At 35.9% G+C, this 25394-nt stretch overlaps 1 protein-coding gene across 1 annotated transcript in view; it reads right to left on the bottom strand.

Moving 5' to 3' along the window:
* The window catches only part of CNTNAP4 (contactin associated protein family member 4), a 242322-nt gene that overhangs the window by 15107 nt on the left and 201821 nt on the right, over nucleotides 1–25394 (bottom strand). Inside the window, exons 16-21 of the mRNA XM_077890879.1 lie at nucleotides 21740–21910; nucleotides 20795–21013; nucleotides 7666–7905; nucleotides 5402–5626; nucleotides 3846–3979; nucleotides 3044–3131 (exon numbers count right to left, since the gene is read on the bottom strand). Of these exons, the coding sequence (XP_077747005.1) occupies nucleotides 3044–3131; nucleotides 3846–3979; nucleotides 5402–5626; nucleotides 7666–7905; nucleotides 20795–21013; nucleotides 21740–21910 (1077 nt within the window). The remainder of the gene's footprint in view (nucleotides 1–3043; nucleotides 3132–3845; nucleotides 3980–5401; nucleotides 5627–7665; nucleotides 7906–20794; nucleotides 21014–21739; nucleotides 21911–25394) is intronic.

Below are 25394 nucleotides of genomic sequence, written 5' to 3'. Positions count from 1 at the left end.
AAAACCTTGATCTTCCCACCACAGTTCCCAACTGCTAGTGATTATTATTGTAGAAGTTACTGAGTCCTTAAATATTTTAAGTGTAATAGGGAGTTAGAGATGGTTTCTGTGTTGTCATAATACAGTTTTATATTATTTCTAAAATTTACCTTCCTTTTGAGTATCTGCTAGTAATGTTTGTTCATAGTGACAATAATCCAAAATTATCTCACAGTTCTTCCTAAATTTAAAATATGAGTAATGGAGAAAGTTGAAAGAGAGAAAATATGTCCTTTCTGGGTTTCCATCTAAAGTGGCAGTGAATGGTCATATCTTCTGTCCTTGGTTGAAAAGGCAGACAAATTACAACTCCCCCAAAAAAAGACTGATGAATGTTTATATTCTGCTCTCTTAAAAGAAATATTCAGAAATTATAAAATGATACAAATATTTTAACTCATTTTTTGGAGGGTAATTGGGAACTATTTTATCTTAAAGCAACCTAGGATACATTATACTCAACTGGATACACAAGAACATTTTGTATAACCATTATGTGTATATGCCCAATAACCATGAGCTCTTTGAGGGCAGGTGTAATGTCCACCTTGCTGAATGGCATTCTCTGTATACACGGCAGTTGATCACAGAGTATGTGCTAGATGAATCTGAGCCACACAGGCTTCCAAATAGGAAAAACATATTGGTAAGCATTGGGCCCGAGAATGTGCTTTGCAGACCTCCAACTAGAGGAGAGTAATCAAACAAGAGCCTCAGCTTCCAGACTCTGAAATCTATCTTTATACTTGGGCCAAGACCATGCTTCATGTGGGTGGTTCCCAGTGGTGGCTGATCATAGCAGAGGTTCCTAAGGGGTTCCTCATTCTGGGGAAACAGGAGATTCTTCTGATGGCTAGTTGGCTCAAGGGTTCCCCAAAGACTGCTCAACCCCTCTGAGATTGCACAGATTTCCAGGATACTTTTAACTTTTCCTCTCTCTCTCCTTCATTTGGAGGCAGAGTTGCATGGCCATCTGATGGCTCTGCCAGTCTTGGCCTGCTCTGTCTCCACTTTCTTTTTTACAAGTGTTCCCTGAATAAAATCTTCACATGGTTAATTTTGTCTTAGCAACTGCTTCTTGGAGGACCCAGTCTAACATAATAAACTCCAAGACTGAACACTCTCTGGAAAATTAATAGCTCCATTTTAGCATCTATTTTATTATAAATTAATATGCTATATTAAAATATAATAATATACTACATATATTTTATTGTAAATTCATATACCACACCAAATTTGACCATAAATTATTACTTTCCTTTGAATTACAAATGACTTGAATAGACAATTAGCCCTTGGTCAAGATCAACACCTTAGGTACATGCCATATAAATTCTTATCTATACTTTTAGAAGAATGAGTTGATTCAGACTATAAAATTCATTGTTGAATCTGGACTTTAATCTTACTTCTCAGTATGAGTGATATGCATTTTAATAATATGTTATTCTTGAATAAAAACATTAACATCTTTAATTCCCTACTTATCTCTCGACTCATTTACAAAAAGGGAAATATTTATATAATGAATCTTATTATTCCTCTGTTTAATTAATGCAATCCTCCTAATAGAATGCAGATAAGTTTCCCAATTGTTTTATAATACATTTAACATATTTCTACTCACAAAAAGTATTTTCATCAGTAACTGTGGCATTAAATTTGAAGATTTTATTTCTTCAGAAATATGATTGTATTAACATTATGCATGACTGTTAAAATTTTCTATCTTATGTTTTACATTTTTATGTAATGCCTTGTCTCAGACCCTGCTAGACTGAGGAACTCTTGAGATCAGGATTTGTTATATTTACTTGATTTTTTTTATTACTATAGTTGAATTTACATAATTTACACAATGAAACTCACTTTGAATTTTTCAGTTAAGTTTCCAAATATCTAAGAAGTACTTTGCACGTGTCCACTCTAGCATACTGAGAGAACATTGCAATTTGTATTTCCCGTTTGTTTGGAGAATGATTGCACACAATTTTGGTGCTCATCACAGTCCTAAAAAGCCTATAAATATTTATAAATTTAACTATTAACCTTCTCAAGGGCCAGTATTTTGATCATTCACCCGTGGTTTTAATCAAACATTCTCAGGATTCTGAGATTATGTACAGGGAATGTAAGGAATGATTAGTCAAGGTACAAATAGCTTAGCTAAAGAGTTCAAAAAATAAAACATTCCATTTACTATTTGGGGCAAAATATTCCAGGTTATTGTCAAGTATCAAACAAGAAATGAAAATCAGACTGCAAGAGGTCCCCCACCCCCACCAAATAATGTGAAATTATAATTTACTTATAACTAAAAAGAAAACCCTTTCAAAACGTACTGTCCCTCTTTCCATTTAGTCTTTGTTGGCAAGTATTAAAAAATGTATATATATACATTTTGATGTTAAAATGGTAAGAGTATGTTTCTACTTCAGTGCTAATATCAGAAGTAATTGGTGGATATAAATAATAATCACATTTAAATAAACACTGGGTTCCAGGAAGAGCGGCAAGTCACTATCACATTTCAACAAGGTAAACAGGATCCAAGCCAGAACCTAAAGCAGATTCATGAACTTGAAGAAAAGCAATGGCACCCCCCGCCCTTCTCTCTTAGGCCTGGGCCTAGTTTGATCATTAGATGACAACCTGTGCATTTGGCAGCTGAGTGATACATAGTCTGTTATTTTTACCTTTATTGTTTGATTTTTTGGAAGTGTGAGAACAATATCATGTTTCATTATGCAGAGACCACAGAAGCATTACTATCAAGGGACCATGCTTGCTCAGCAGGAAGTCCCTGCACATGGTTACATAAACCTCCGAGAAGGTACAGTTTCTGCCTGGATCATCACTCATTTTGTAATTAAAATAAAACAGGAGATTTCTTTTGGCATGATGAATTTGTGTGTGGCCTATGTGTACATGTGTATATTTGGAATAGGACTCTTCTGATCTTTATGCGTCATGATTAGGGGAAGGTCGTGCCTTTACTTACCTAAAATCCTGCCCAGTACAAGAGACCTGATGGCACTGAATTCTGTACCTGATGACAGGTGGACTTGTCTCTTTGCATTCTCGTCAATCTATAGAATTGTTACATGAGATTAAACAGCCAGATGGGATGCCATTTTGTTGGGAAGAGAACAGAAAGCAAAGGAAGACAAAAGAAAATGATAAAATAGGCAATTAATTAGTATGTCCCCAAAGAGTTAGAAAAGCAAATCTAAAAAAGTCATTTACAAAGATGGAAACTTATTGTACCCTCAGATATCAGTGCACCCCAACCTCCTATTCCCTTATATCAGTCTAATTTTCTCACTGTATGAGAAATCCAAAACTTATGGTAAAGCTAAAAAAAAGATACAAGTTATTTTCACCTTGATACTTTTAGCTAGGTTGGTATTTTCTCTTGAGTCATTCAGCTACGAAATTTTCCTCTATATAGAGGGCCAAAACATTCATGCTTTTCTTCAAAAGCTGGTACAGTGAACAATTCCATTGGTTTCATTAGAGTAGCAATACCCCTACTGAGTGGTACATATGATAAAATAGATGGCTTTCCCTCCCGAATAATGTATAACATTGACATTTTTGGTATCAACTATCAGTAATGTCTTGGACAGAATCTTTATCCTTTCAAAAACTAGACCACATTTGACAGTCTGTCTATGGCGTGGGCAAGAGCAGCACTGGGAGGATGTCTTTAGTCTATTCATTATCGTAATTCTGCTGACAGTCCATGCTGGGAAATCAAAACGGTGACCACTACTACACTTCCATTGAATTTACTGTATTACCTCTACAAAGACCACTCCTTCCTCTCTGTTAATCTCCACGTGGTGAAGCTGCCCATCCGCCATGTTTTTGAAATCAAAGTTAATGACATCAGGTTCTTGGTATCTATTTAGTTTGTACCTGATCTGCAAACTTCCTAAAGTAGGGAAGAGAAGTTATAGTTTTAGTTAAATTGTACTTTAAGAACTACTTACAAAAACTCAGAGTACTCTTTTTTAGCTACTGATTTCTGGTGGAAAATTCACAGTAGCTTATTTGGATGTTTCTTTTCTTTATAATTCCAGAAGTCAGCTTCTATGTCAAATTGCACTACTTTCCAGATCAAGACCAAGCATGTTGCCAAGAAGCAGTCTTTCCTGCAAATATCTAATTTTTCCCCTACAAGTCAAATATGCAGCTAAGTGTAAGCAGGTCTCTACACTAGCCTCTAGCTTAAAAAGATACACCTTAGTATATTATGAAATGCCAAACTATTGTGGAATATTGCATTAACATGTTTCCATAATCTCATCTTTGAAAAAACACACCTGTCACTCCTAAAATGCAATTGATTAATGGAATTTTTATAAGCAAATGCAGTTTTACTAAAGATGAGAAATATTTCCAAGTAGTCATGGTCATAGACTTTGGAATGAAGTTAGGATTAAATGAATGGTTTTTAGCCACACTTACCATGAGAACTAATATTACTCACTTAGCTGCCTGCAAAATGCCAATTAATTTATTTCACAGGGTATCTCCAATTTAACAAAGAAAATATCCTAATGCGTAAATAAGCTTCAAGCTCAAAAGGTACACAAATGAAGGTAAATATACTTATTAAACGATATTATTTTTATTTTAGTGTTCAGTGCCCTTGAGCCATATTTATTTTAGCTGAAATGATATATTCAAGTTTATACATTTATTTTCCTTACTCAGATTATTTATCTATAGAATTTTTATCTTTAATCTGAATATAGGGAGGAGAAAAAACATCAGCAAGTGGTTTTCTGTGACAAAGTTTCTGTAGCATACACATATCCTAATCCACACAAGTCATTGCCCTGCACTGATGTGCCAGCATTTCCCATGACTATTGCATTGCTGACCACTAGAAGCAACAGATTTGTGGACCTTTTCTTATATATAATGCTAGGTTGTTAACATCCTCTCAAAATTTCTCTAGTTTTAATTGTAGGAAATATTTATTATATACAAATAGTCATCTTATTTCAAAATGAACCACAAAATTGATACTGATATGACATGGAATATCATAAAGAGCTTCAAGTAATATTAAAATATGATAAATATTTTATAGAAATAAAAAATTAACATTGAGTGTGTGAAATCATCAAAATTATAACAAGCTAAAGCTATTTTAATAATTTTAAGTAATCCTTTCAGATTAAATTTCTAGGATAGTATTGAAAAACAAAGCTCAATACAAAAAAAAACAGGCACACTTCTCTTCTTGTTTGTAGTTTGAAAGGCAAGAACATGAGAATGATCCATATTATTACTAATCTAATGTTCTAATTCAATTTTCTCTCACTCTCATCTAAAAAGCACTCACCATTTTTGGCAATGATAACTGAAAGGTATTCTTTATAAAAGGAGCTCACATAAAGCAGTAAGCTTGGTGCTCGTGTTGTTCGAAAGCTAAATTTGATCATTTCTCTGCTCAGCTTCATATCACCATGAAATGAAGCAGCGTGGGAGCTGGAATTTTTACTTAAGGAATAATTTTCTTGAAAATTGTAAATCAGAGATGAGCCAGATCCAAAATATGCAGAAATCTCTGAAATGATACACACATTTTATGTTAAAAAAATTAAATACAAAGATCTTGTTTCAGTTATATTATTTAATTATTAATAACAAATTGTATAGATATAACAAAGAGCCCCAAACCAGAATTAAATAACAGAAAATTAATAGAGCTTTTATGACAGTCCTTGAAATGGCTTTATGTTAGAATTACACATAATTAACTTACTAGTTAACCTTACAATTGAAAGCATAATGCCGTCCTCTCTAACTTCAGACATAAACCAGTTTTTGGCTTTTATCTCCCTTATCATCCATTTTTTAATTTAAATTTTTAGTCCCATCTATTATTTTGTACCTAGAATACACTTGTTTTCCTGTAATAGGAAGGAAGGACGTTTGAAGAGTCATCTTACCTTCCAGGATCAAGGGCAGAAACGTTCCTTTTTGCCCAAACACTTTCCCCCTATTTATTGTGCCCTACAAAAAGAAGCTAAATCCAGCCTTATTATAAAAGAGGGCAGTGGGCATTGTGTAGCAGTGGATCCACATAAGGAACTATCCAGCCTCTCTTAGTTTTACAAAAGTGTAGTACTTTGCTTATATGAGATTAATATCCCAAATTTACACACACATGCATATGCATGCACACACACCCCACATGTTTGTGTATATATATATATATATATATATATATATATATATATATATGAACATGAGGAGGGTATTATAGGGATAATTAGAGCTGGATCCTTGAACTCTGCTTCTCTCCATTACTATAAAGGACCAGTTGTGAAACATGAGTTGTAAATGATGTTCACAGGGTAACACAGCAACATCCCCATTCCCTCGGTATTTGAAGAATGTTTTTGTGTGTTTGTTTTATGATTTTTATTATCTATAATACACTTTTTATATGCAATATGATACTTAGCCACAGAGTAGCATTCTTGATTGCACTTAGCAAGCTGAACTAGAAATCATTTAGATTCAGAAAGTGAAGACAATTTCTTGGGAAGAAGTCGTCTTTGTTCTAACTTTATGTAGAACCCATGACCCTGAGATCAAGACCTGAGCCGAGATCAAGAGTCAGACACTAAAACCATTGAGCCCCCCAGATGCCCGTTAACTTTATGTAAACAGCCTCCTAGAATGATTGCAACAATGTGTAAGTTATTATCACAGGTTGACTTGAAATTATAAGTTAGTTCCAGTAAAAAGTAGATGACTTTTCCCCCACTTTTCATGAAATAATCCCACACGATTTCTTTGCAAAGCAGGAGTTGCTTCAATTTGGAGGCAATTTTTGTGAGCCTCCTACAGGAAAAGGTTCAGTAGCCCAGACACACTCAAATAAAGCAACTGAATTAAACATGATGGCAGTTTTCTAGGAGTAACTATGAAAGCATAACAAATGTTTGTGTATTCAGAGAAGTCCGTCCAGAACACTTAATACTGCACTCAGTTCTTTCTTTCTTCCATGACATAGGTCTGTGAACAAGACAAACTGACAAATATTTCACTATTTTACTTCACAGATATTGGCCACATCATAGAGCAAAATGCCTGAGTATCTCTATTTTGTTACACGTGCATATTTAGTGAAAAAGTTATTTTTATTCTTGGAAAAAATATTTGTTTGGCAAAAAACAAAAAAAACCCACTTCCTCAATCTCCTTTCACAGTTGACTTTCTTCATCAAAAATAACAATAATGCCTTTAGTGATTTTAAAATAGAGAACCACCTTGTGGGACAGGTTGTTGATAGCCTTATCATTTAAGAGCATCAACATTAGACGGAAGAAAGGCATAATGAGTGGCCAACACCTTAAGACATCTAGAGCAAACTTTACAGGATTTATTATTAATAGATACTATTTTTTAAAGACTTGAGGCAAATAGCAATGAAATGAAATGGGGTTAGCATGAAACAAGAAATTTGCAAAAAAAAAAAAAAATCAGAAATGGAAGCATTTTTTTGTCTCAAATTAGCCACCCAGAAAATGACTGGAGGATGTTTTCTTCATATTGGATGAGTTTTCCTGTTAGGACACCCCAAGCCATACTTACCCTTCGAACAGAATGGCCCTGTATATGCAGAGAAGGTGCAGTCACAAGAGAAGCCACTGAGCTTTTCTCTGCATTTCCCTCCATTTTGACACAATTTTCCATAGCTGCTGCAGTGGCCTCTGCAACCCGGCTCCACTCCGGGCGTCACCTTAGCTCTTTCTTCCAGGTCCAGGGACATTCCGTTCAACTGCAGAGATCGAATGCAGCCCAGAAAGCCCCTCTGTCTGGTGGCCGTTCCACCTAGAAGGGAAATACTACAAATGGAAACATGTTCCTAGGTGTTTTATTCAGGATTTAAAGATCAAACAAAGCGGAGGCCTCACAGAACGGCCAAAGTTGGCCTTACTGGGAATGGCCAAAACTGGATGTGTCAATAGAATGTGGGGAGCGCAATTTGTGACAGAACATTGAAAAGATCTAAGAAGATAAAACATGAATTCTGTTTTTTCCAAAGGTTGAATTTGTTTCATACTGGTTTTCTAAAAAGGATTTATTAAAATGTAAGTCAGAGAGGTTTTCTTTTCTGAGTTTTTTTCAAAGAACAAAATAAGGCTCTTAGGTTCATGCAAAGTAACAGTGAGATGGATTGACAGTCTTAAGTAGAAGCTTTTTTTTTTTTCTTCAATTTTAAACCAACATATATTTGGGGTGAGTGTGGCTCCATTTCTCATATTGAAACCTGGTCCTGATGCTGGTATGATTTTAATTTATTGAGAATTATGAAAGACACCTTAAGTTCTTCTAACGACTGTGCACTGATGTGGTCTTTGGTTATTATTCTTCCATCAAAAACATGGTACTGGGCAGCCCGGATGGCTCAGTGGTTTAGCACCTGCCTTAAGCCCAGGGCATGATCCTGGAGACCCGGGATCGAGTCCCACGTCGGGCTCCCTGCATGGAACCTGCTTCTCCCTCTGCTTGTGTCTCTGCCTCAATCTCTCTCTCTCTCTCTCTCTCTCTCTCTCTCTCTCTCTGTGTCTCTCATGAATAAATAAATAAAATCTTAAAAAAAATGGTAACTAAGATTATTCACTTTTGTCTGGCATATTTCCCAGCGAATTTTTTCTAAATACTGGTCTAGTGTGGATTGACCTAAGCTTGGAAAGATTCTCAATAAACTGGGGGAAAGGGGTTTGTCGGAGAGACAGTGATATAGCATTTATGGAATAATACATGACAGTATGTCTTATCAAGTCACCCCTGAGGAGGTTTCCACTGTCTGAGTGGAATCTGATCCTGCTATGTAAGGTATAGAGGCTCTTAAACTTTAAGGAATGTGTCACACGGAAGCCTTCTTAAAAATACAGCCTCACTCCAAGAAATACTGATTCTGTGGGCCAGAAACAGGGGCTATGAATCGAAACAATCAACAGACCTCCCAAGTGGATCTTATTCAGGTGGTCAGTCGACCCCACATTTTATAAGCAATGTCCTAGTAAGAATGTAAGCTCGAAAAGGGCCTTCACCCGATGTCCAGGAACACCATAAATTGAAGGTGTTCCTTCAATTTCTACTCAGAACTTGAAGTGGGAAAATAGTACTCTAAATAGTCTGGATGATTCTACCCAGGTGCATTAGAGGGTCACGGGTCCTCGAAAAAGGAGCTCTGCCACTGAACAGATGATGCTGCCTCACCATCAGGATCTGAGACCTGCTCTGCACAAACCGTCTCTTCCTAGGACGCGCTTCCTCCCTCCTCTACCACTTTACTTAGCTAGCTCTCATCTAGCCTTCATTAATAAACATCTCCTTATCCTCAGAGATTAAACAGGTTTTTATTTTAACTTTCAAAACCAAGAGTTGGCCAGAAAGACCCTAAAAAATAGGCCTTTGTCACCATCTAGCAGGTTTTACATTTTACCAACAGACTTTGTATATTACGAGAGTCCCGCCATTAGATACACTTTGGTAAGGGCTGCTTCAATCACACTGTACCCTAGCACAAAAAACTGTGCCCAACACATAATAGCTGTGCAGTAGCTATTTATAATCATACTAATTAATCAGCAATTGACATTAATAACTGATTATTAACAATCAGTTAATGCACTGGCTCATTAAACTGGATGATGCCATAGGAGTGGGAGCTTGATGCTTCAGAGAGAGGAACACTATTGGCCACACAGGGTAGTTTGGGTCCTCAAGCCTGAGAATGAGGAAAAAACCCAAGGAATGTTTCTGAATAGATCAATCCTATATTTTTGGATAACAAAAATACCACGAAGGGAAAACTAAAAGAATTCTTAAGAATTTTGGACTCATGACTCATGGCACTAATGGTATTTAGAATTCAGATCATAGACATAAGGGTCTCCATTCGAACAACTATACTTAAATTTGTGTATTGAAATTACTTCAGTTGACATAATTAGTGCCTCTTCCGTGAAGCAAATACAGTGAAGTCATATTTTATATTTATAAATCCCGATGCAGTGTGCTATGGAACCAGATATATTCCAATTCCAGTTTATGTGGGCACGCCAAGGACAAAGGAGTCTAGCTCATCCCGGAGTCTCAGAATAGCTGATAATCTTCTTGTTTCCTTCCTCCTACACTTACTCTGTCTCCTCCCATTTTTGAAGTCTCTCTTCTCCCCTTATTCTTAGGACTCTTCTCCTTTTCCTTCCACATTAAAGCTGCTACTCACCTTAGTTTCAGACCTCCCTATTTATTCTCACACTCTGCTGACTCATCTCAACAGAATGTCGAGAACTCAGAGTTAAGTCTTTGACCAAATTCTCCTAGCATCTTTGCCGGAGTTTTGTCTGCTCAACAAGGAATCCCATAGCTTCTTCCTCAATTTCTTTCAGAAGTGTTCTATAGTTTTTAGGGTATAGATCCTTTATCTCTTTGGTTAGGTTTATTCCTAGGTATCTTATGCTTTTGGGTGCAATTGTAAATGGGATTGACTCCTTAATTTCTCTTTCTTCAGTCTCATTGTTAGTGTATAGAAATGCACAAAGAGATGGAAAAATATTCCATGCTCATGGATTGGCAGAATTAATATTGTGAAAATGTCAATGTGACCCAGGGCAATTTACACGTTTAATGCAATCCCTATCAAAATACCATGGACTTTCTTCAGAGAGTTAGAACAAATTATTTTAAGATTTGTGTGGAATCAGAAAAGATCCCAAATAGCCAGGGGAATTTAAAAAAAGAAAACCATATCTGGGGGCATCACAATGCCAGATTTCAGGTTGTACTACAAAGCTGTGGTCATCAAGACAGTGTGGTACTGGCACAAAAACAGACACATAGATCAATGGAACAGAATAGAGAACCCAGAAGTGGACCCTGAACTTTATGGTCAACTAATATTTGATAAAGGAGGAAAGACTATCCACTGGAAGAAAGACAGTCTCTTCAATAAATGGTGCTGGGAAAATTGGACATCCACATGCAGAAGAATGAAACTAGACCACTCTCTTTCACCAGACACAAAGATAAACTCAAAATGGATGAAAGATCTAAATGTGAGACAAGATTCCATCAAAATCCTAGAGGAGAACACAGGCCACCCTTTTTGAACTCAGCCACAGTAACTTCTTGCAAGATACATCCACGAAGGCAAAAGAAACAAAAGCAAAAATGAACTATTGGGACTTCATCAAGATGAGAAGCTTTTGCACAGCAAAGGATACAGTCAACAAAACTAAAAGACAACCTACAGAATGGGAGAAGATTTTTGCGAATGACGTATCAGATAAAGGGCTAGTATCCAAGATCTATAAAGAACTTCTGAAACCCAACAGCAAAGAAACAAACAATCAAATCATGAAATGGGCAAAAGACATGAACAGAAATCTCACAGAGGAAGACATAGACATGGCCAACACGCACATGAGAAAATGCTCTGCATCACTTGCCATCAGGGAAATACAAATCAAAACCACAATGAGATACCACCTCACACCAGTGAGAATGGGGAAAATTAACAAGGCAGGAAACCACAAATGTTGGAGAGGATGCGGAGAAAAGGGAACCCTCTTACACTGTTGGTGGGAATGTGAACTGGTGCAGCCACTCTGGAAAACTGTGTGGAGGTTCCTCAAAGAGTTAAAAATAGACCTGCCCTACGACCCAGCAATTGCACTGCTGGGGATTTACCCCAAAGATACAGATGCAATGAAACGCCGGGACACCTGCACCCCGATGTTTCTAGCAGCAATGTCCACAATAGGCAAACTGTGGAAGGAGCCTCAGTGTCCATCGAAAGATGAATGGATAAAGAAGATGTGGTCTATGTATACAATGGAATATTACTCAGCTATTAGAAATGACAAATACCCACCATTTGCTTCAACGTGGATGGAACTGGAGGGTATTATGCTGAGTGAGATAAGTCAATCGGAGAAGGACAAACATTATATGTTCTCATTCATTTGGGGAATATAAATAATAGTGAAAGGGAATAGAAGGGAAGGGAGAAGAAATGTGTGGGAAATATCAGAAAGGGAGACAGAACATAAAGACTCCTAACTCTGGGAAACGAACTAGGGGTGGTGGAAGGGGAGGAGGGCGGGGGGTGGAGGTGAATGGGTGACGGGCACTGAGGGGGGCACTTGACGGGATGAGCACTGGGTGTTATTCTGATGTTGGTAAATTGAACACCAATAAAAAATAAATTTATAAAAAAAAAAAAAAAGAATCCCATAGCTTTGCTTATAGCTTTGGCCCGGGAACTCTGGAGGAGGGTTAGGTGCTGGGAAGTCTGGATTATAGGTGGATTCCTGGTGTATTTCCTTTATTTCGTGTTATAGTACTTTAAATCATGATATTTATATAGTTTATAGGACAGAGTAGTGTTAAATCATGGTCTGTTAAGCATTTGACACTCTGAAGCAGCAAGTTTCTCTGATTTAGGAGTTGAACTCCCTCTGCCAGTGACATCATAATAACTAGATAATGTGGGAGTCCAACAGCTAAATACAGTTCCTTTTCATCTGTCCCAGCTTGTTTATTCTTATTCTTATTTGTTTTGTTCTAGACAAGGAGCTAGAGGCATAGAGAATTCCAGGGACAAGCCCACAGGGCACACAGCTGAGGAAATATTAAAATAAACACATTCAGTTGATGCAGAACAGGACAAGAATCTACAGTTGGCCTTTTCTTGCAAGGGAGTCGCTTTCTCTCCACACTAAAATATGGTCAAAAAAGATCATTTTCATTTTCTTCTATTTCTTAGATCATTTTTGGTTTGAAAAACATTCCAGTTCTGCAAGCTCTACTTAGTAGTTCTTCGCTGGGCATGATGGTGTCTGACACAGAGGGTACAGAATTATATGCAACTGAACTTGCCCTCAAAGAGCTCAGGGTCTAATAATGGATTTAGACTGGGAAACACATGATGTTAATGGTAGGAATAGGTACTCAGTGGACAAGAAGGTCAGAGGACGGAGATAATAACAGAAAAAAAAAAACCCATCGTCTGTATGAAATACATTTATTTGTAATAGTGAGAGGAAAATCGACACCTAGTCTTGTAAACAGGGCTTCTGTATTGTGTACTTGTGAAGAGTTAATGTTTATCTAATCGAATGGTTTTAAACTATATTTTTAATTATCAGAAAAAAAGGTCTAATTAGACATAAACATACATGGGATACATGTGTTGAGGATTTTTACTTTACCATTAGATTTCAAGTTAAAAATTTCTTACTTTAAGATGAACTATTCTGAAGAACACAGCCAATGTAAATACTATTGAGCTTGAAAGCTTAATTAAAGATTCCAATGACTTTTCAGGGTTAGAGTAGGTCCAATTAAAATGAGCTGCAGTTTGATTAATTGATTCTGGATGTTTCCACTGAGCTATTATGTTTGGAACTGTCTTCCAATTAATTTCCTATCAATTTACCTGCCATGCTATATCAGATATAATGAATTCTGGAACTTCACAAACACTAGGTATCCTGTGAAACTGATACTCAACCTTCCTATGTGAAGGAATAAAACTGAATCTGTCCACTTACGTAACAGTACTGGCATCTGCACCTAATAGGTGTGCTAGGTGATAAACAGAGATCGAGTCCAACCCTTTTATCATGTTCATAATTCTCAGGCAATGAGTCTAAGTGACAGATGCTATTGTCACGAAATACGAGCTGGCTCTTTCCTATGCCAATTTTTTTTTTTTTGAGCAGGAAGAGCTTTAATTTTTTAATGGCAAATTATTTATGTGCTGTGCATGAATCTTACTGAGGATTAATTAGAAACAACTGCATATTTTCCCAGGGGCATAGAAAAAAAAAAGAAATCATGATCTCACATTTCCCTTTAAAATTTAAAGTTCTAAAACCTACCTGACAGAGTACAGGGGCTCTCCCTGACTATGGTACTGTGACAGAAAAAGGCAGCTAAGGCCCTGACCACTGACCAACTTGGAACAGAAAAGTGATAACACCTGCAGGGGCTCAGGACCAAGTCAGGGTGTTGAAGGGAAAAACTGGTCTTCTGTATATTATGCATTGGACCTTTAGTCCTGGTTTACCCAGCCATCCTGAGGGAAGACTTAGCCTTGCAGAAATGGTGCATTAATGTACAAAGCTGTGAGACTGGACCTCAGCTATGATTTTGCCATAGAACGTTCCTCACTGAGCATGACCCTAGGAGAGCCAGGAGGAAGAGGACTGTTCTCCCTCTTGTTCAAAGAACTGTTATGGTTGAAATAGGAAGTGAGTGTAGTCAACAGTGTCATAGGACAGAAAAAGCAGACACAGTTCGCTGAACTAAAGTCAGTGGTGAGAATTTGCTCTGGTGGTAGTCACAGTAGAAAAATGTGGGTCTATTTAGTTTTCTCACATTCCAAGGCCACAAACCTCTCTGGTTTGACCTACTAAGGCATATTTTAAAGAAATGAACTGTTGATGGTATAAATCATATTCTCTGCTCTTAAGAGATCCCATGTGAATACTGATTTCAGTCAATGGTCACTAAGATTTGCTCACTAAACATGCAAAAGTACACCAAGTGCTTCTCAAGCTAATTGTGGAACAGACATCTCAAGGAGGAGAGAACACAATTGAAGTAAGTGGTATGATTACACAAAAGAGAAATGTGGCTTTCACTGCACTGCACTTTGGTGATGTGGGAACATATTTATTACAAACGAAAAGCAGATTGAAATAAAAATTATTCAAATGTAAAACTTTTTGACATTCTCTTCCCATAACTATTTTTAGCCTATCAAAAGTAAACTAAAAGTAAAAAGACAAAATCTAGAATACATTATAATTAATAACTCCTAGACACTACTATTATGTATATGAAAATACAACCACAGAGAGAGAGAGAAGAAATTTGTAATCAATTTATCTGAAATAAATCCAAAATATATACAGAATTCTTATAAATCTTTTTTTTTTTTTTAAGTAGATTCCACGCCCAGGGTGGAACCCAATATAGGGCTTGAACTTAACAACTGTAAGATCAAGACCTGGGCTGAGATCAAGAGTTGGACACTTAACCTACTGAGCCATGTAGGGCCCCCCTCCTTTTTTTTTTAAGAAAAAAGAAGATAAAACAGCCACATCATTAAGAAGGATATCCAAATGGTCAATAGCTATTTGGCAGTGTCTCTTAATGCTTAACATATGCACATCTTATGACCCAGTAATTCCACTGTTAGGTACAGACCCAACAGAAATACAAGCATATGTTCACCAAAAGATCAGTACAAGGATATATCTGTGGTATCCAACTTTCCAAGTATACAAGTGCCCATTCACAGGAAATAAATTCACAGTAAATAATTTGTACTGGTACGCTCAGTTTCCTAAAAGATTCCTGGGTGATACTAATGTGGAGGTAAGGGTGAGAACCAACCTTCAGAGCTCCAATATGCTCAGAGTTCAACATTAACCTTTGTGTATGGCATTTAGAAACTGTTTGCTCCAGAAGCTCAATAAATATTTGTGGATTTGATGCAATTCAAATGCAATGCAAATGACTTTGTCTATGTCAGGAGTTCTCACTTCTCCTTCAGGTCCTAGTCACAAAGTACTGAGATGGAGTTTGCCCCATTTAAAAGCCTGTCAGTAAAAGAATTTAGATTGCAAACAAAATTTGCAGAGCTAGTTGAATGAAAATCAATTCAAGGCTAATTTAAGAAGCTTCTAAGAAAAATGCTGAGTTTACAAACCAAAATAGAAAATGACCACTGTCACATTTCAGCTTAAAAAATGATTGATTCTTTTTTCCCCATCATTTCCGTGGTTGGAGAAAGTTTGTGGGGGAAACGCTAACAGCAGTGACTCTTGACAGTGAGTCCTCGTTCTAACAGGGTCAAGGGCATATGTTTAATACACTAATTAACATCATGCCACTAAACTTATTTTTTTAAGTAATAAATAGCACCTTTGAATAGCACTGTTCAACTCAGGTCATAAATCACCCACAAACAAAAAAGAGAAAGTGAAAGAATGTGAAAAGGTCGGGAAAGGCTCTGCACCATAATTAAGAACAAGAATGGAGAAAGATGGGCTAGAATTAGAGGGTGAATCATCATTTTTGTTACAAAAAGCAATGTGATGGTTGGGATATTTGGGGAAGGGGAGAAGATAGTCAATGTGCTGGTGCTCACTGTATTTATCACAGTACATTCATGTTAACTCTTTTCACTTTTTCATACAAGGTTTGAGGTCCATTGTTTTATTACTCCTTCACAGTGCATGGCATCCTATAGTTTAGATTAACTGAAGATAATTGTTCCAATATTTGGAACCATAGCGATTGTTCAAAACCTCTGTTTTATACTTCTTCGGTGTAGACTAACACTAATTCCACCTCTGAAACTCTCATTTCCTTCTTTCTATGTCAGTGGTCATGTATCATTGTTGCCCAGCTGAATCACGTTTTTAATCATGCCTTCTATTTATTTTTACTGATTTTGCTCAGAAGGTAAAGCATCAGTCTTGCATCAGAGATGCACTCTGAGATGTGGACACACTTTATGACTGATTTTTAAGGGAGAGACTGAAGCCAGCAATAGAGAAAACATACTCAATGCTTTCATGTTATCCCATTCTACCGGTCACTTCTGAGAGACCGCCAAAACCCTTAACCTTGAAAAATTGTAATGTCAATAAATATCATCAACAAAGGCCCGGCTGTGGTAGCACAGTGAGATGGAGAATATTACTGAAATCAAAATGAACATGCATTCAAATACCCACAACATTTTACTTGTAGGTAAAAGTGTTAAAGATATATCTCAAACAAACATAGTTCTACATCATAAAAATTTCTTATGTTTCATCTTTGTAGTATTATAAAGTAACTTTATTTGATATTTGAAATATTCCACAATAGTGTTAGTGTTTTCTGCCAAATTTGTTTACAAAGAAGAAGGTACATTTTTGGTAAAAGCCACTAAATGCTGAGATACTAACACAATCTATCTTGGATTAACTAACATTAGCTTAGTCTTACAGTTTTATCCCTTGTTTATAAAGATTGTGTTTCTATGTAACTTAAAAGTACTATCGTCGTCGTTGTCATCATCATCATCATCAATATCATCATCTGGATTTAAACATTTTTTTAGGAGAAAAAGTTATAGTAGACACTTACTCTTTACAGTTACATTTATCTCATTAATACATCCTGATACTCCAAAACAAATGATATCCATTATGCATACTTAAAATACTGATTAGCCATAATTATTTTTAAGATGGATGGGTGAACTACTAATTAAACTCTTGAACTTGTAAGTAAGGGGAATGAAAGTACCCTTTAAAATCTGAACCAGAAGATCAATTCTGTTGAATCAGGGCAGAGACTGCTAGTCATGGCTCTGAGAACAGACTTAGTTCTAGAATATTGGAAAGTATTCATATGCGAGAAACAGTGTCCAAGAGAAGGTCCCTTCAATATCCAATATGTGCTGGCACAGAACATATGAACCAAGAAACCTGGTTTCCTGGGAGTGTGTGATCATGGGGTGGGGAGGATCTCATTGAAGGAAAGGGAGGAAAGGAAACATTTTCTCTTGGCTGTCAAGAAGGACCAGTAGTCTTTTGCAGTCTGGCAGGAGTATGGTTTATAGGGTTTATAGTATATAATTCAGACTGAATGGTCAGGGAACAGCTTGAATCATCCTACAAATTAGGATACAGGAAGAAAACAAGAAATGCTAACTTCAGTTGAAATTACAAACTGAGAAATGATGTGAGGATCCCAGAAACCTACAAAGTGTCTTGTCCTTGAGAAGATTAGTAGGGGTAAGAAGTAACACACTAACAGCAACAACCAACCCATCACAAGTTGTGTGCATTGACACTTCAAGCATGACCCAATGCTGGTTTTCACCATCTCCTCTCCAGCCTCTGCCACCATTAACTCCCACAGGGACCACCGCTGTAGCCTGCTTCTACCTCATTCCCTCCAACCATGTTCTTCACAGCAGCAAGGAGGACGTGGAAAATGTACATTAGATCACGCCACTCTTCTGGGCCTTAGAATAAAATCCAGATTCCTTGCCATGGTCATACAAGACCCAATATATAACTGGACCATGATTCACACCATGCCTTCCCTCAGATCAATTCTCTCCTCTGCCATGATGGCTTGCTTCCTCCCTGCTCCCTGACTCCTAGAGCTCCTTCCCTCCACTTTGAGCATGGTCCCTCCACCAATTCTCTGTCTTCAGATGTTCACAGTTTCCCTCTTCTGCTTCCTCTGGCCTTTCTTCAAATGTAAGATCCTCAGGGAGCACTCCCCTGACCACCCCACTTAAAGTAGAAAGACCCCCAACTCAAATCATTGCCTGGCTTTTTATAGTATGTATCATTATCTGAAGTTGTATACACACATACATACACACACACATACAAATATGTAGGCATGCATGCATGTACACAATATGTATTATATTAATAACATATATTTTAAATAACATCCATTTGTCTTACTATTTACTCTTTTATTGGCTGCCTCTTGTCTCTTCCACTGAGACATACTATCAGGAATGCAGAGAGCTACTTTTTGACCTTAATAAGTGCTACATTAAATTAGCTCTAATTTTTACTTATTTTTTTTACTACTTTTTACCCACTTTGCACTAATTCAGTGTAACCTTTCACATTATAATTTAACCCCCAATGAAGTATTTTCATTTAGAAATTTTAAAAATATTGTGATTTGTTTGATAGTAATGTTATAAATTGATAAATATTTTACTGTGTAAGTAATCATTTTTATTAACTTGGTTGGGGCCCTTTTCTAAGAAAATGGTGCACTCCTGTGGTAGAGGTAAAGATAAAAAGAAGATCCTGTTGTAGGCCTCTTAATAGCAAGTGACCTGCCTCTCCCTAATAAGTCTTTTTAAAAGTATGAGTCCTTTCAATGTCATCACACTAACCACGTCAATTTTCTCAGTTACCTGTAGTAAAAAGAAGGAAATTGTATAAACGGATTTTTATTAATAGTAGATGTAACATTTTTATCAGAGATCTTTCTGCCTTTTCTTCTTAGTTTCCAGTGATGTGACTTAACCAGAGTAAAGATTTTAATTCATAAAACTTTCACATAAGGCAGTCCTTGGATTTGAACACATATGGGAATGCCAAAAGCCTAACCAATTGCCTCCATAAAGATGAAATCTCTTAGGTATATTTATTAAAATTATAACACATGATTGATGGCAAAAGACTGAAGTCTGTTCCAACACAGTCTTCTGATAAAATAATATTACTTCTGTTACAACTACCTGAAATCAAATTAAGGCCAGGATTCTTATCATACACAATATATAGTGACTTCATTTCAATGACGTTAAAAGTCACACAAAGGATGAAAGGTCATGTTCAGATGAACTGCAGCAGATTTCACTGAAAAATTCGAGGACTGTTTCAACCTTCTCAATTTCCAAGAATAGTAAGGCTATTTCCAAAATACTGACAGATTTTAAATTGCCATGCCTTTGGATGTAGCCATCTCTTAGTTTTTGTATATCAAGAAATATGTATGTCAATTTCCTGACTGAGTTTCCAGCATGCTACTAAAGGAAAAGTTACGTATTTCAAGTATTCCTTACTGTTTATATGCCCTTAAATAAGGCAGTTAAGTGGCCCCAGGATTATGATTAGATTGTCCATTATAGTGCCCTACTCATAGAAGCTGTTCATTTAAATATTTATTGAGTGACAGAATAAATGATAGAAATAAGGAATATATAAATTCAATAGAAATCCCAAAACTGTCTTAGTCAAATAAGTCACAAATAGGCTTATCTTTTGCAGTGAGAATAATAAAACAAGATTATTAAGCAATGAAAGATGTAATGGGAATCTGTTGAATTTTGTTCTAAAACGTAACTCCTAAAAATGCTTGAAATATGATTTCTAATCATTTATAGTTTATTCTGCTTTATAGAGTTGTTGTGTCCTTATTTACACTGAAATATGTGAAAAGTGATCAAGTAAATAATTCCTTGAACTTAATAGTTGATGAGTTCCATACAGTAATTAGCAAAGATTAAAAATAAAGAAGGATTTCACTATCCAATGTATAGATTCCAGGTGAATGTATTTAGGCAATAAAGGAACATTTGGATGTAAGTATGAGGTAGATGATCAGAAGGTATCTGAAAAACAGGCAAAATGAGAGACGTCAGCAGAAGAACTGCTCCTGCTTTTCTTTTTTTCTTCTATTGGCCTGTTTTTTGACAGGGGTCCCTGTTTGGCATCAGCTGGAATTACAAGGAGGGCTCCTTAAATCCTCTGAGAACAAAGATAAACACCGCCAACAAAATACTAAAAGCACTAATGCAAAAAACAAAACAAAACCCCCCAAACCCAAATTGGAACAAATTCCATAATCTGTAATATTAAGAATCCTGGTTTCAGAATGAATCAAACACAAATTTAAATCTCATTTACTAGGTAGATTCCTGAAGGCAAGGCATTTCAAGCCATTGTACCTCAGTTAGTTCATCTGTAAAATGGGGTTAACCCACTTCACAGGTTGGTTAAGAGGACGAACTCAAACACGGGCATAGCTGAGAATATAGGCTCCCAATAAATGATGGCTTGTTGTTGTTATTGGTTGGTATTATTTCATTTCTGCCCACCTCTGCACTTATATCATACAGTTAAGTAACAAACTGCCTAACAACAGAACTTACCCACAAAGAGTTGACTGTTGAGCTGTAAAAGGACATGCCCATCGGCGGGAGCAGGCTGCGTCTTTGGTAAGAGCTGATCCACTCGAAGAGATGCCTCTTTCATGTTCCGTTCCACCCTGACATGGTGCCACTGGTTGTCGTTGAAATGAGTGGGTGATTGCACCGAGATTTCAAAAGGCCCATTGCCCACATCAAATGAAAAGGTCACTACTGCTGGAGCTGTAAATATTACATATGAAGATTGTTCGAGTGAGGCCACATGGTGGACAGCAGAGCCCTTGACACACTTAGGAATAGCACCACGGCGTAGCAATCACAAAATATAAAGGCAATGGCTTAAGTCTTATGGAAGGAAATGATAGCATCCGTCAAGACTAAATGTGGAATGAGACCGTAAAATACATTCAGAAAAAAACCCAGATTTTAAGAACTTCATCCTCAGAGTTAATTTTGCATATTGATGAAGAGTAAGGCTAGTTGGCCAGAACAAGAAAACTAATAGCTTCTGACATTTTAGGTAAAACTCATTTTTACAACGATTCAAAGTTTATCTGATTTTAAAAGCATGTAAGACACAGTTGATATTAAGATACTAATAGTGGCCTAAGAGTATGCGAAAATTATATCGTATACAAGATTATACGGCTGGTTTATTTAATTAATTAACTCTATAATTTACCAAGAATTTAGTTTTTAAAAAAATTTAATTATTTGGACTTAAAACTCTTCTTAAATTGGTTCCAGAGAATACCAATTATTTCCCCAAATTATCGTGTTAAATATTATTTCTTGCAAAAAAGCTAACCTAATATTATAGATTTTTTTTCCAAAAGGACACAATGAAAAGATTTAGTTGATAAAGTAGAAACACAGTACTTTAACAATTAGTGAAAGGATTTACTACTAAATAGAATCCCACAGGCTTCTAAGGAAAAGGAGACTCACAGCGTAGCTCTATCCTTATAAAATCGGTAATCCCCAGGTTCTCTAAAAATACCCCAGATGAAGCTGTTGTCTTAAAAAAGAAAGACACATCTGCACTAAGTTCTCCATGGAAAGTAGGAAAATGAAGGTATGAAGCCTCAGTATTGAAGGAAGCTGAATTCCAAAATGACCCTGTTTAAAAAAAAAAAAAAGAAAAAATCAAAGACAAAAATTCATAAAATAAAATGAATGGCATAATTACATTTTTTATTTTAGCATTTCTACTACTAAAAATACTGCTAATTTATACAAATCCGATTTTCTTTTAACTACATGGTATACAGGACATGAGCATAAGATTGGAGATTTTACAAGGATTGCAATCCTAGATTCCTTCCAACGTAGGAGAGGAACGAACATTGCAGAAATGTTCTGAATGTTATATTTCATATAAGAAAATTGACCTCACCCTAAATACCACCCTCTGCCAAAGTGATATGGTAAGAATCTGCCAAACACTGATAAATAGACTTAATTTTTTTTATAACTTGAAAATTGAAATACCTACAATCCTTTGGATAACAAAAATCTAAAGAAGCTCAAAGCATTTTTTGTTTTGACAATTCTAATGCACACACTTCACAAAATTACACCTTCAACTAACTGTTTTCATTAATGGGCTTTGCAATTTTCTAAACTGGCATTCAAAATATTCTCTACTAATTAAAGATCAAGATACTATTTAGTCTGTGCTATGCTGATCTTCTCATGAAAATGCTCTTTTCATTCAAAATTACCTTTGCTTTGCTTGTAATAGTGAAGTAGATAAACAGCAGGAAAGGGCTCTCAAAAACTTTAAAATATTCACTATAAGGAGAAAATATGTAAAAGGTTGGGGTATAAGTTAAAAGGTCTGAAAAAAACACTTATGTGGACTATAGCTTTAATTATAATTTCTACCCACATGCAACTTCTTATCTTCACTTTCCCATTCATCTTGTTGTTGTTGTATCTACAACTTTCCTTTTGAAAAAATACTGTGGGACACATATAGCAGACGGTATGGGAAATAAAATACAAATGCAGTGGCATGAAGTGGCAGGAGTGAGATCCAAGTGGCTATGTGTGGTTGATGAGAAGCACTATCAGAGAAATGAGCTGTGTATTGCTGCTGCCACCAGCAAGCTCTCGACACATCAAATATAAATATATATCTCGAGTTTTAAGCAACTGTCTCTATACGCACTCACAGCATTGGTTAAAATTCTATCTAAATTACTTTCCTGGAAGACGTATTGATCCACTAAAGTTAGAAAACAGTAATTTCAAAACAATGGTTCATTATGTTAGCAGGGAACAGATACCTAGAGTTAAAAATCACAAACTCGACTCAGCCTCTATCTATTCCTTAGATTTTAATTTATTTTTCTATAAATTCTGGACCAAACAAGCAGTGGTTGTATCTATTTTACTTTTTCTGTTTTTCTTGTGGACTTGATTCAAAAGTCAATTCTCAGCTCATCTGTGAACAATTTTAGAGCTGAATTTATTCAGCTGAGAATATACTTTGAGGGCTTTTTTTCCCCTATAGCCAAATGAAACTGTATATTATCTGAGTTTGCCAAGCCTAGTCCTTATTTCCATTTTACAGCTATTTCTACGCTTAGACATTTTGATCTCTAGGAAAGAATGCAAGAAAATGCAAAATATCAAGTCAGGGATAACAACGCATTTGTGTTCTTAAAAGTTATTACCTGACCTATTTCTAGAAGGGATTAAATACCTTCTGTTGAAATGTGCTACACATGAAAATTAAAGTTGTAACTTTAAATTACAGAATATTATTGAATCTTATACATTTGGTCAGATTAAAAAGAAGAACACAGAATTCCTTAAAGGTCTAAATTAGATAATATCATTTTAAGACATAGTATTTCAATTGTTTCATTTTTAAATCACAACTAACCCAATAAAGCATCCTATCGAAAGGCTTCGGGGGACTGGCTGAAACAGTAAAACAATTCTTTGAACTGCTGCTATCTTTACAATGAATGCTTTTATAGCAATGAAAAAAATGTATTACCTTAAGTAGCTTAAACATTCTCACACACGGAATTGTGCCTATTTTGTCTAGTTAGCAAACCTCATTGTACAGATTCACAATAGGTAAAAAACCAGAGAACATCTTATTGGAGTAAGAAATTGCTGCTAATTCAAAACAATCATAAAGAAAGCAAAGGCCAATATTTCCATGTTCAAATAATTCTTACGGCATATGATACCTCAGCTCTGTACAGACTGTGCTTAGAAGCACCCGGAAGAATGTGAACTGCCTCAGAGAGGAGGGGAAAGAGCAGGAGGCAGAGCAGAGCCCAGCAGGCAGGCACCAGCAGGAAGCTGCAGGTCTTTTGAAGAGAGAGTTCCTGGCTAAGGTGGTTTAAAAATCCTTAAGAGGCACCCCTAACGGATTTGAATGCAATCACTTGCTCGATTAGTCAGGAGAGTTAAACCTCTTTTATTAGCCCAACAAAAACAAATCATGATGTGTTATTCTATGTAATTAATAATTGTAAATAATTTTAAGTTATTAATAATGAACATGTTTTCAATTAAATTCAGTATAGGATACCAAATATTTGAAATGATTCCTTTGAGAATTCCACCTTTTATCTTTCCAAAATTAAAAATAAATGTAGTGGCTAATGGGATCCATACTGTTATTTGCAGAGAAGAAGATGATGTACTAAGGATTTAATTCCATACACAAAGTAAAAAGAGCTCATTTAGGGAAATTAACTTAGTAGAATGTCAAGATTAGAAGTAATTTTAAAAATATTCCTTTCGCTAAACTTTTTTTTATCACGAATGGATTATCCTTTAAACATAACAGATTTATAGAGACAGAAAGTGGAGCAGTGGTTTTCTAGGACTGAGGAGAAAAGGCAGGTGGAGAATTAAAGGTGCTAAGGGGTGCAGAGTTCTTTTTGGGTAACAAAAATGTTCTAAAACTGATTGTAGTAATGGTTACACAATGCTGTGACTATACTATAAGACACTGAAAAGTTCATTTTATATACATGAATTGTATGGTATATAAATTATATCTCAATAAAGCTGTTTTAAAAAAAGAACAGAATTTGAAAAGCTATTATTTTTAAGGCACTGTGTTTTACTTTTAAAAGCAGAATGTATATGACATGCTAACCCTACCTTTCTTTCTTTATTGAGATATGATTGACATGTAAAGAGCTGTACACATTTAATGTATATAACTTGGTAAGTTTGGTAACACTACCTTTTATTTATTTATTTATTTATTTATTTATTTATTTTTATTTTTTTAACACTACCTTTCTTAAAGGTAAAAAGAAACACCAAGGCAAGGGATAATTTACTAGTTAAGTGGATCTTTCTGAATGCGTAAGACTCATTTTAAAGAGCCAGAAATACAATTTCTTTCATTAGAATTTTTGTTTTGAGATGACTATAGATTCTCATGCAGTTTTAAGAAATACTACAGAAAGATTTTTTGTACCCTTTAGCTAGTTTTCTCCAGCAGTAACATCTAGCAAAACCATAGTACAGTACTGAAATCAGGATGTGGACACTGATACTAGTCAAGAGGCATGACATCTGTATCACTGTAAATACTCCTCATGCTTCTCTTTTATAGCTG

Source organism: Canis aureus, chromosome 3 (assembly GCF_053574225.1).
Source record: "Canis aureus isolate CA01 chromosome 3, VMU_Caureus_v.1.0, whole genome shotgun sequence".
Lineage (NCBI taxonomy): Eukaryota > Metazoa > Chordata > Mammalia > Carnivora > Canidae > Canis > Canis aureus.
This window is presented reverse-complemented; position numbering and strand designations above follow the sequence as displayed.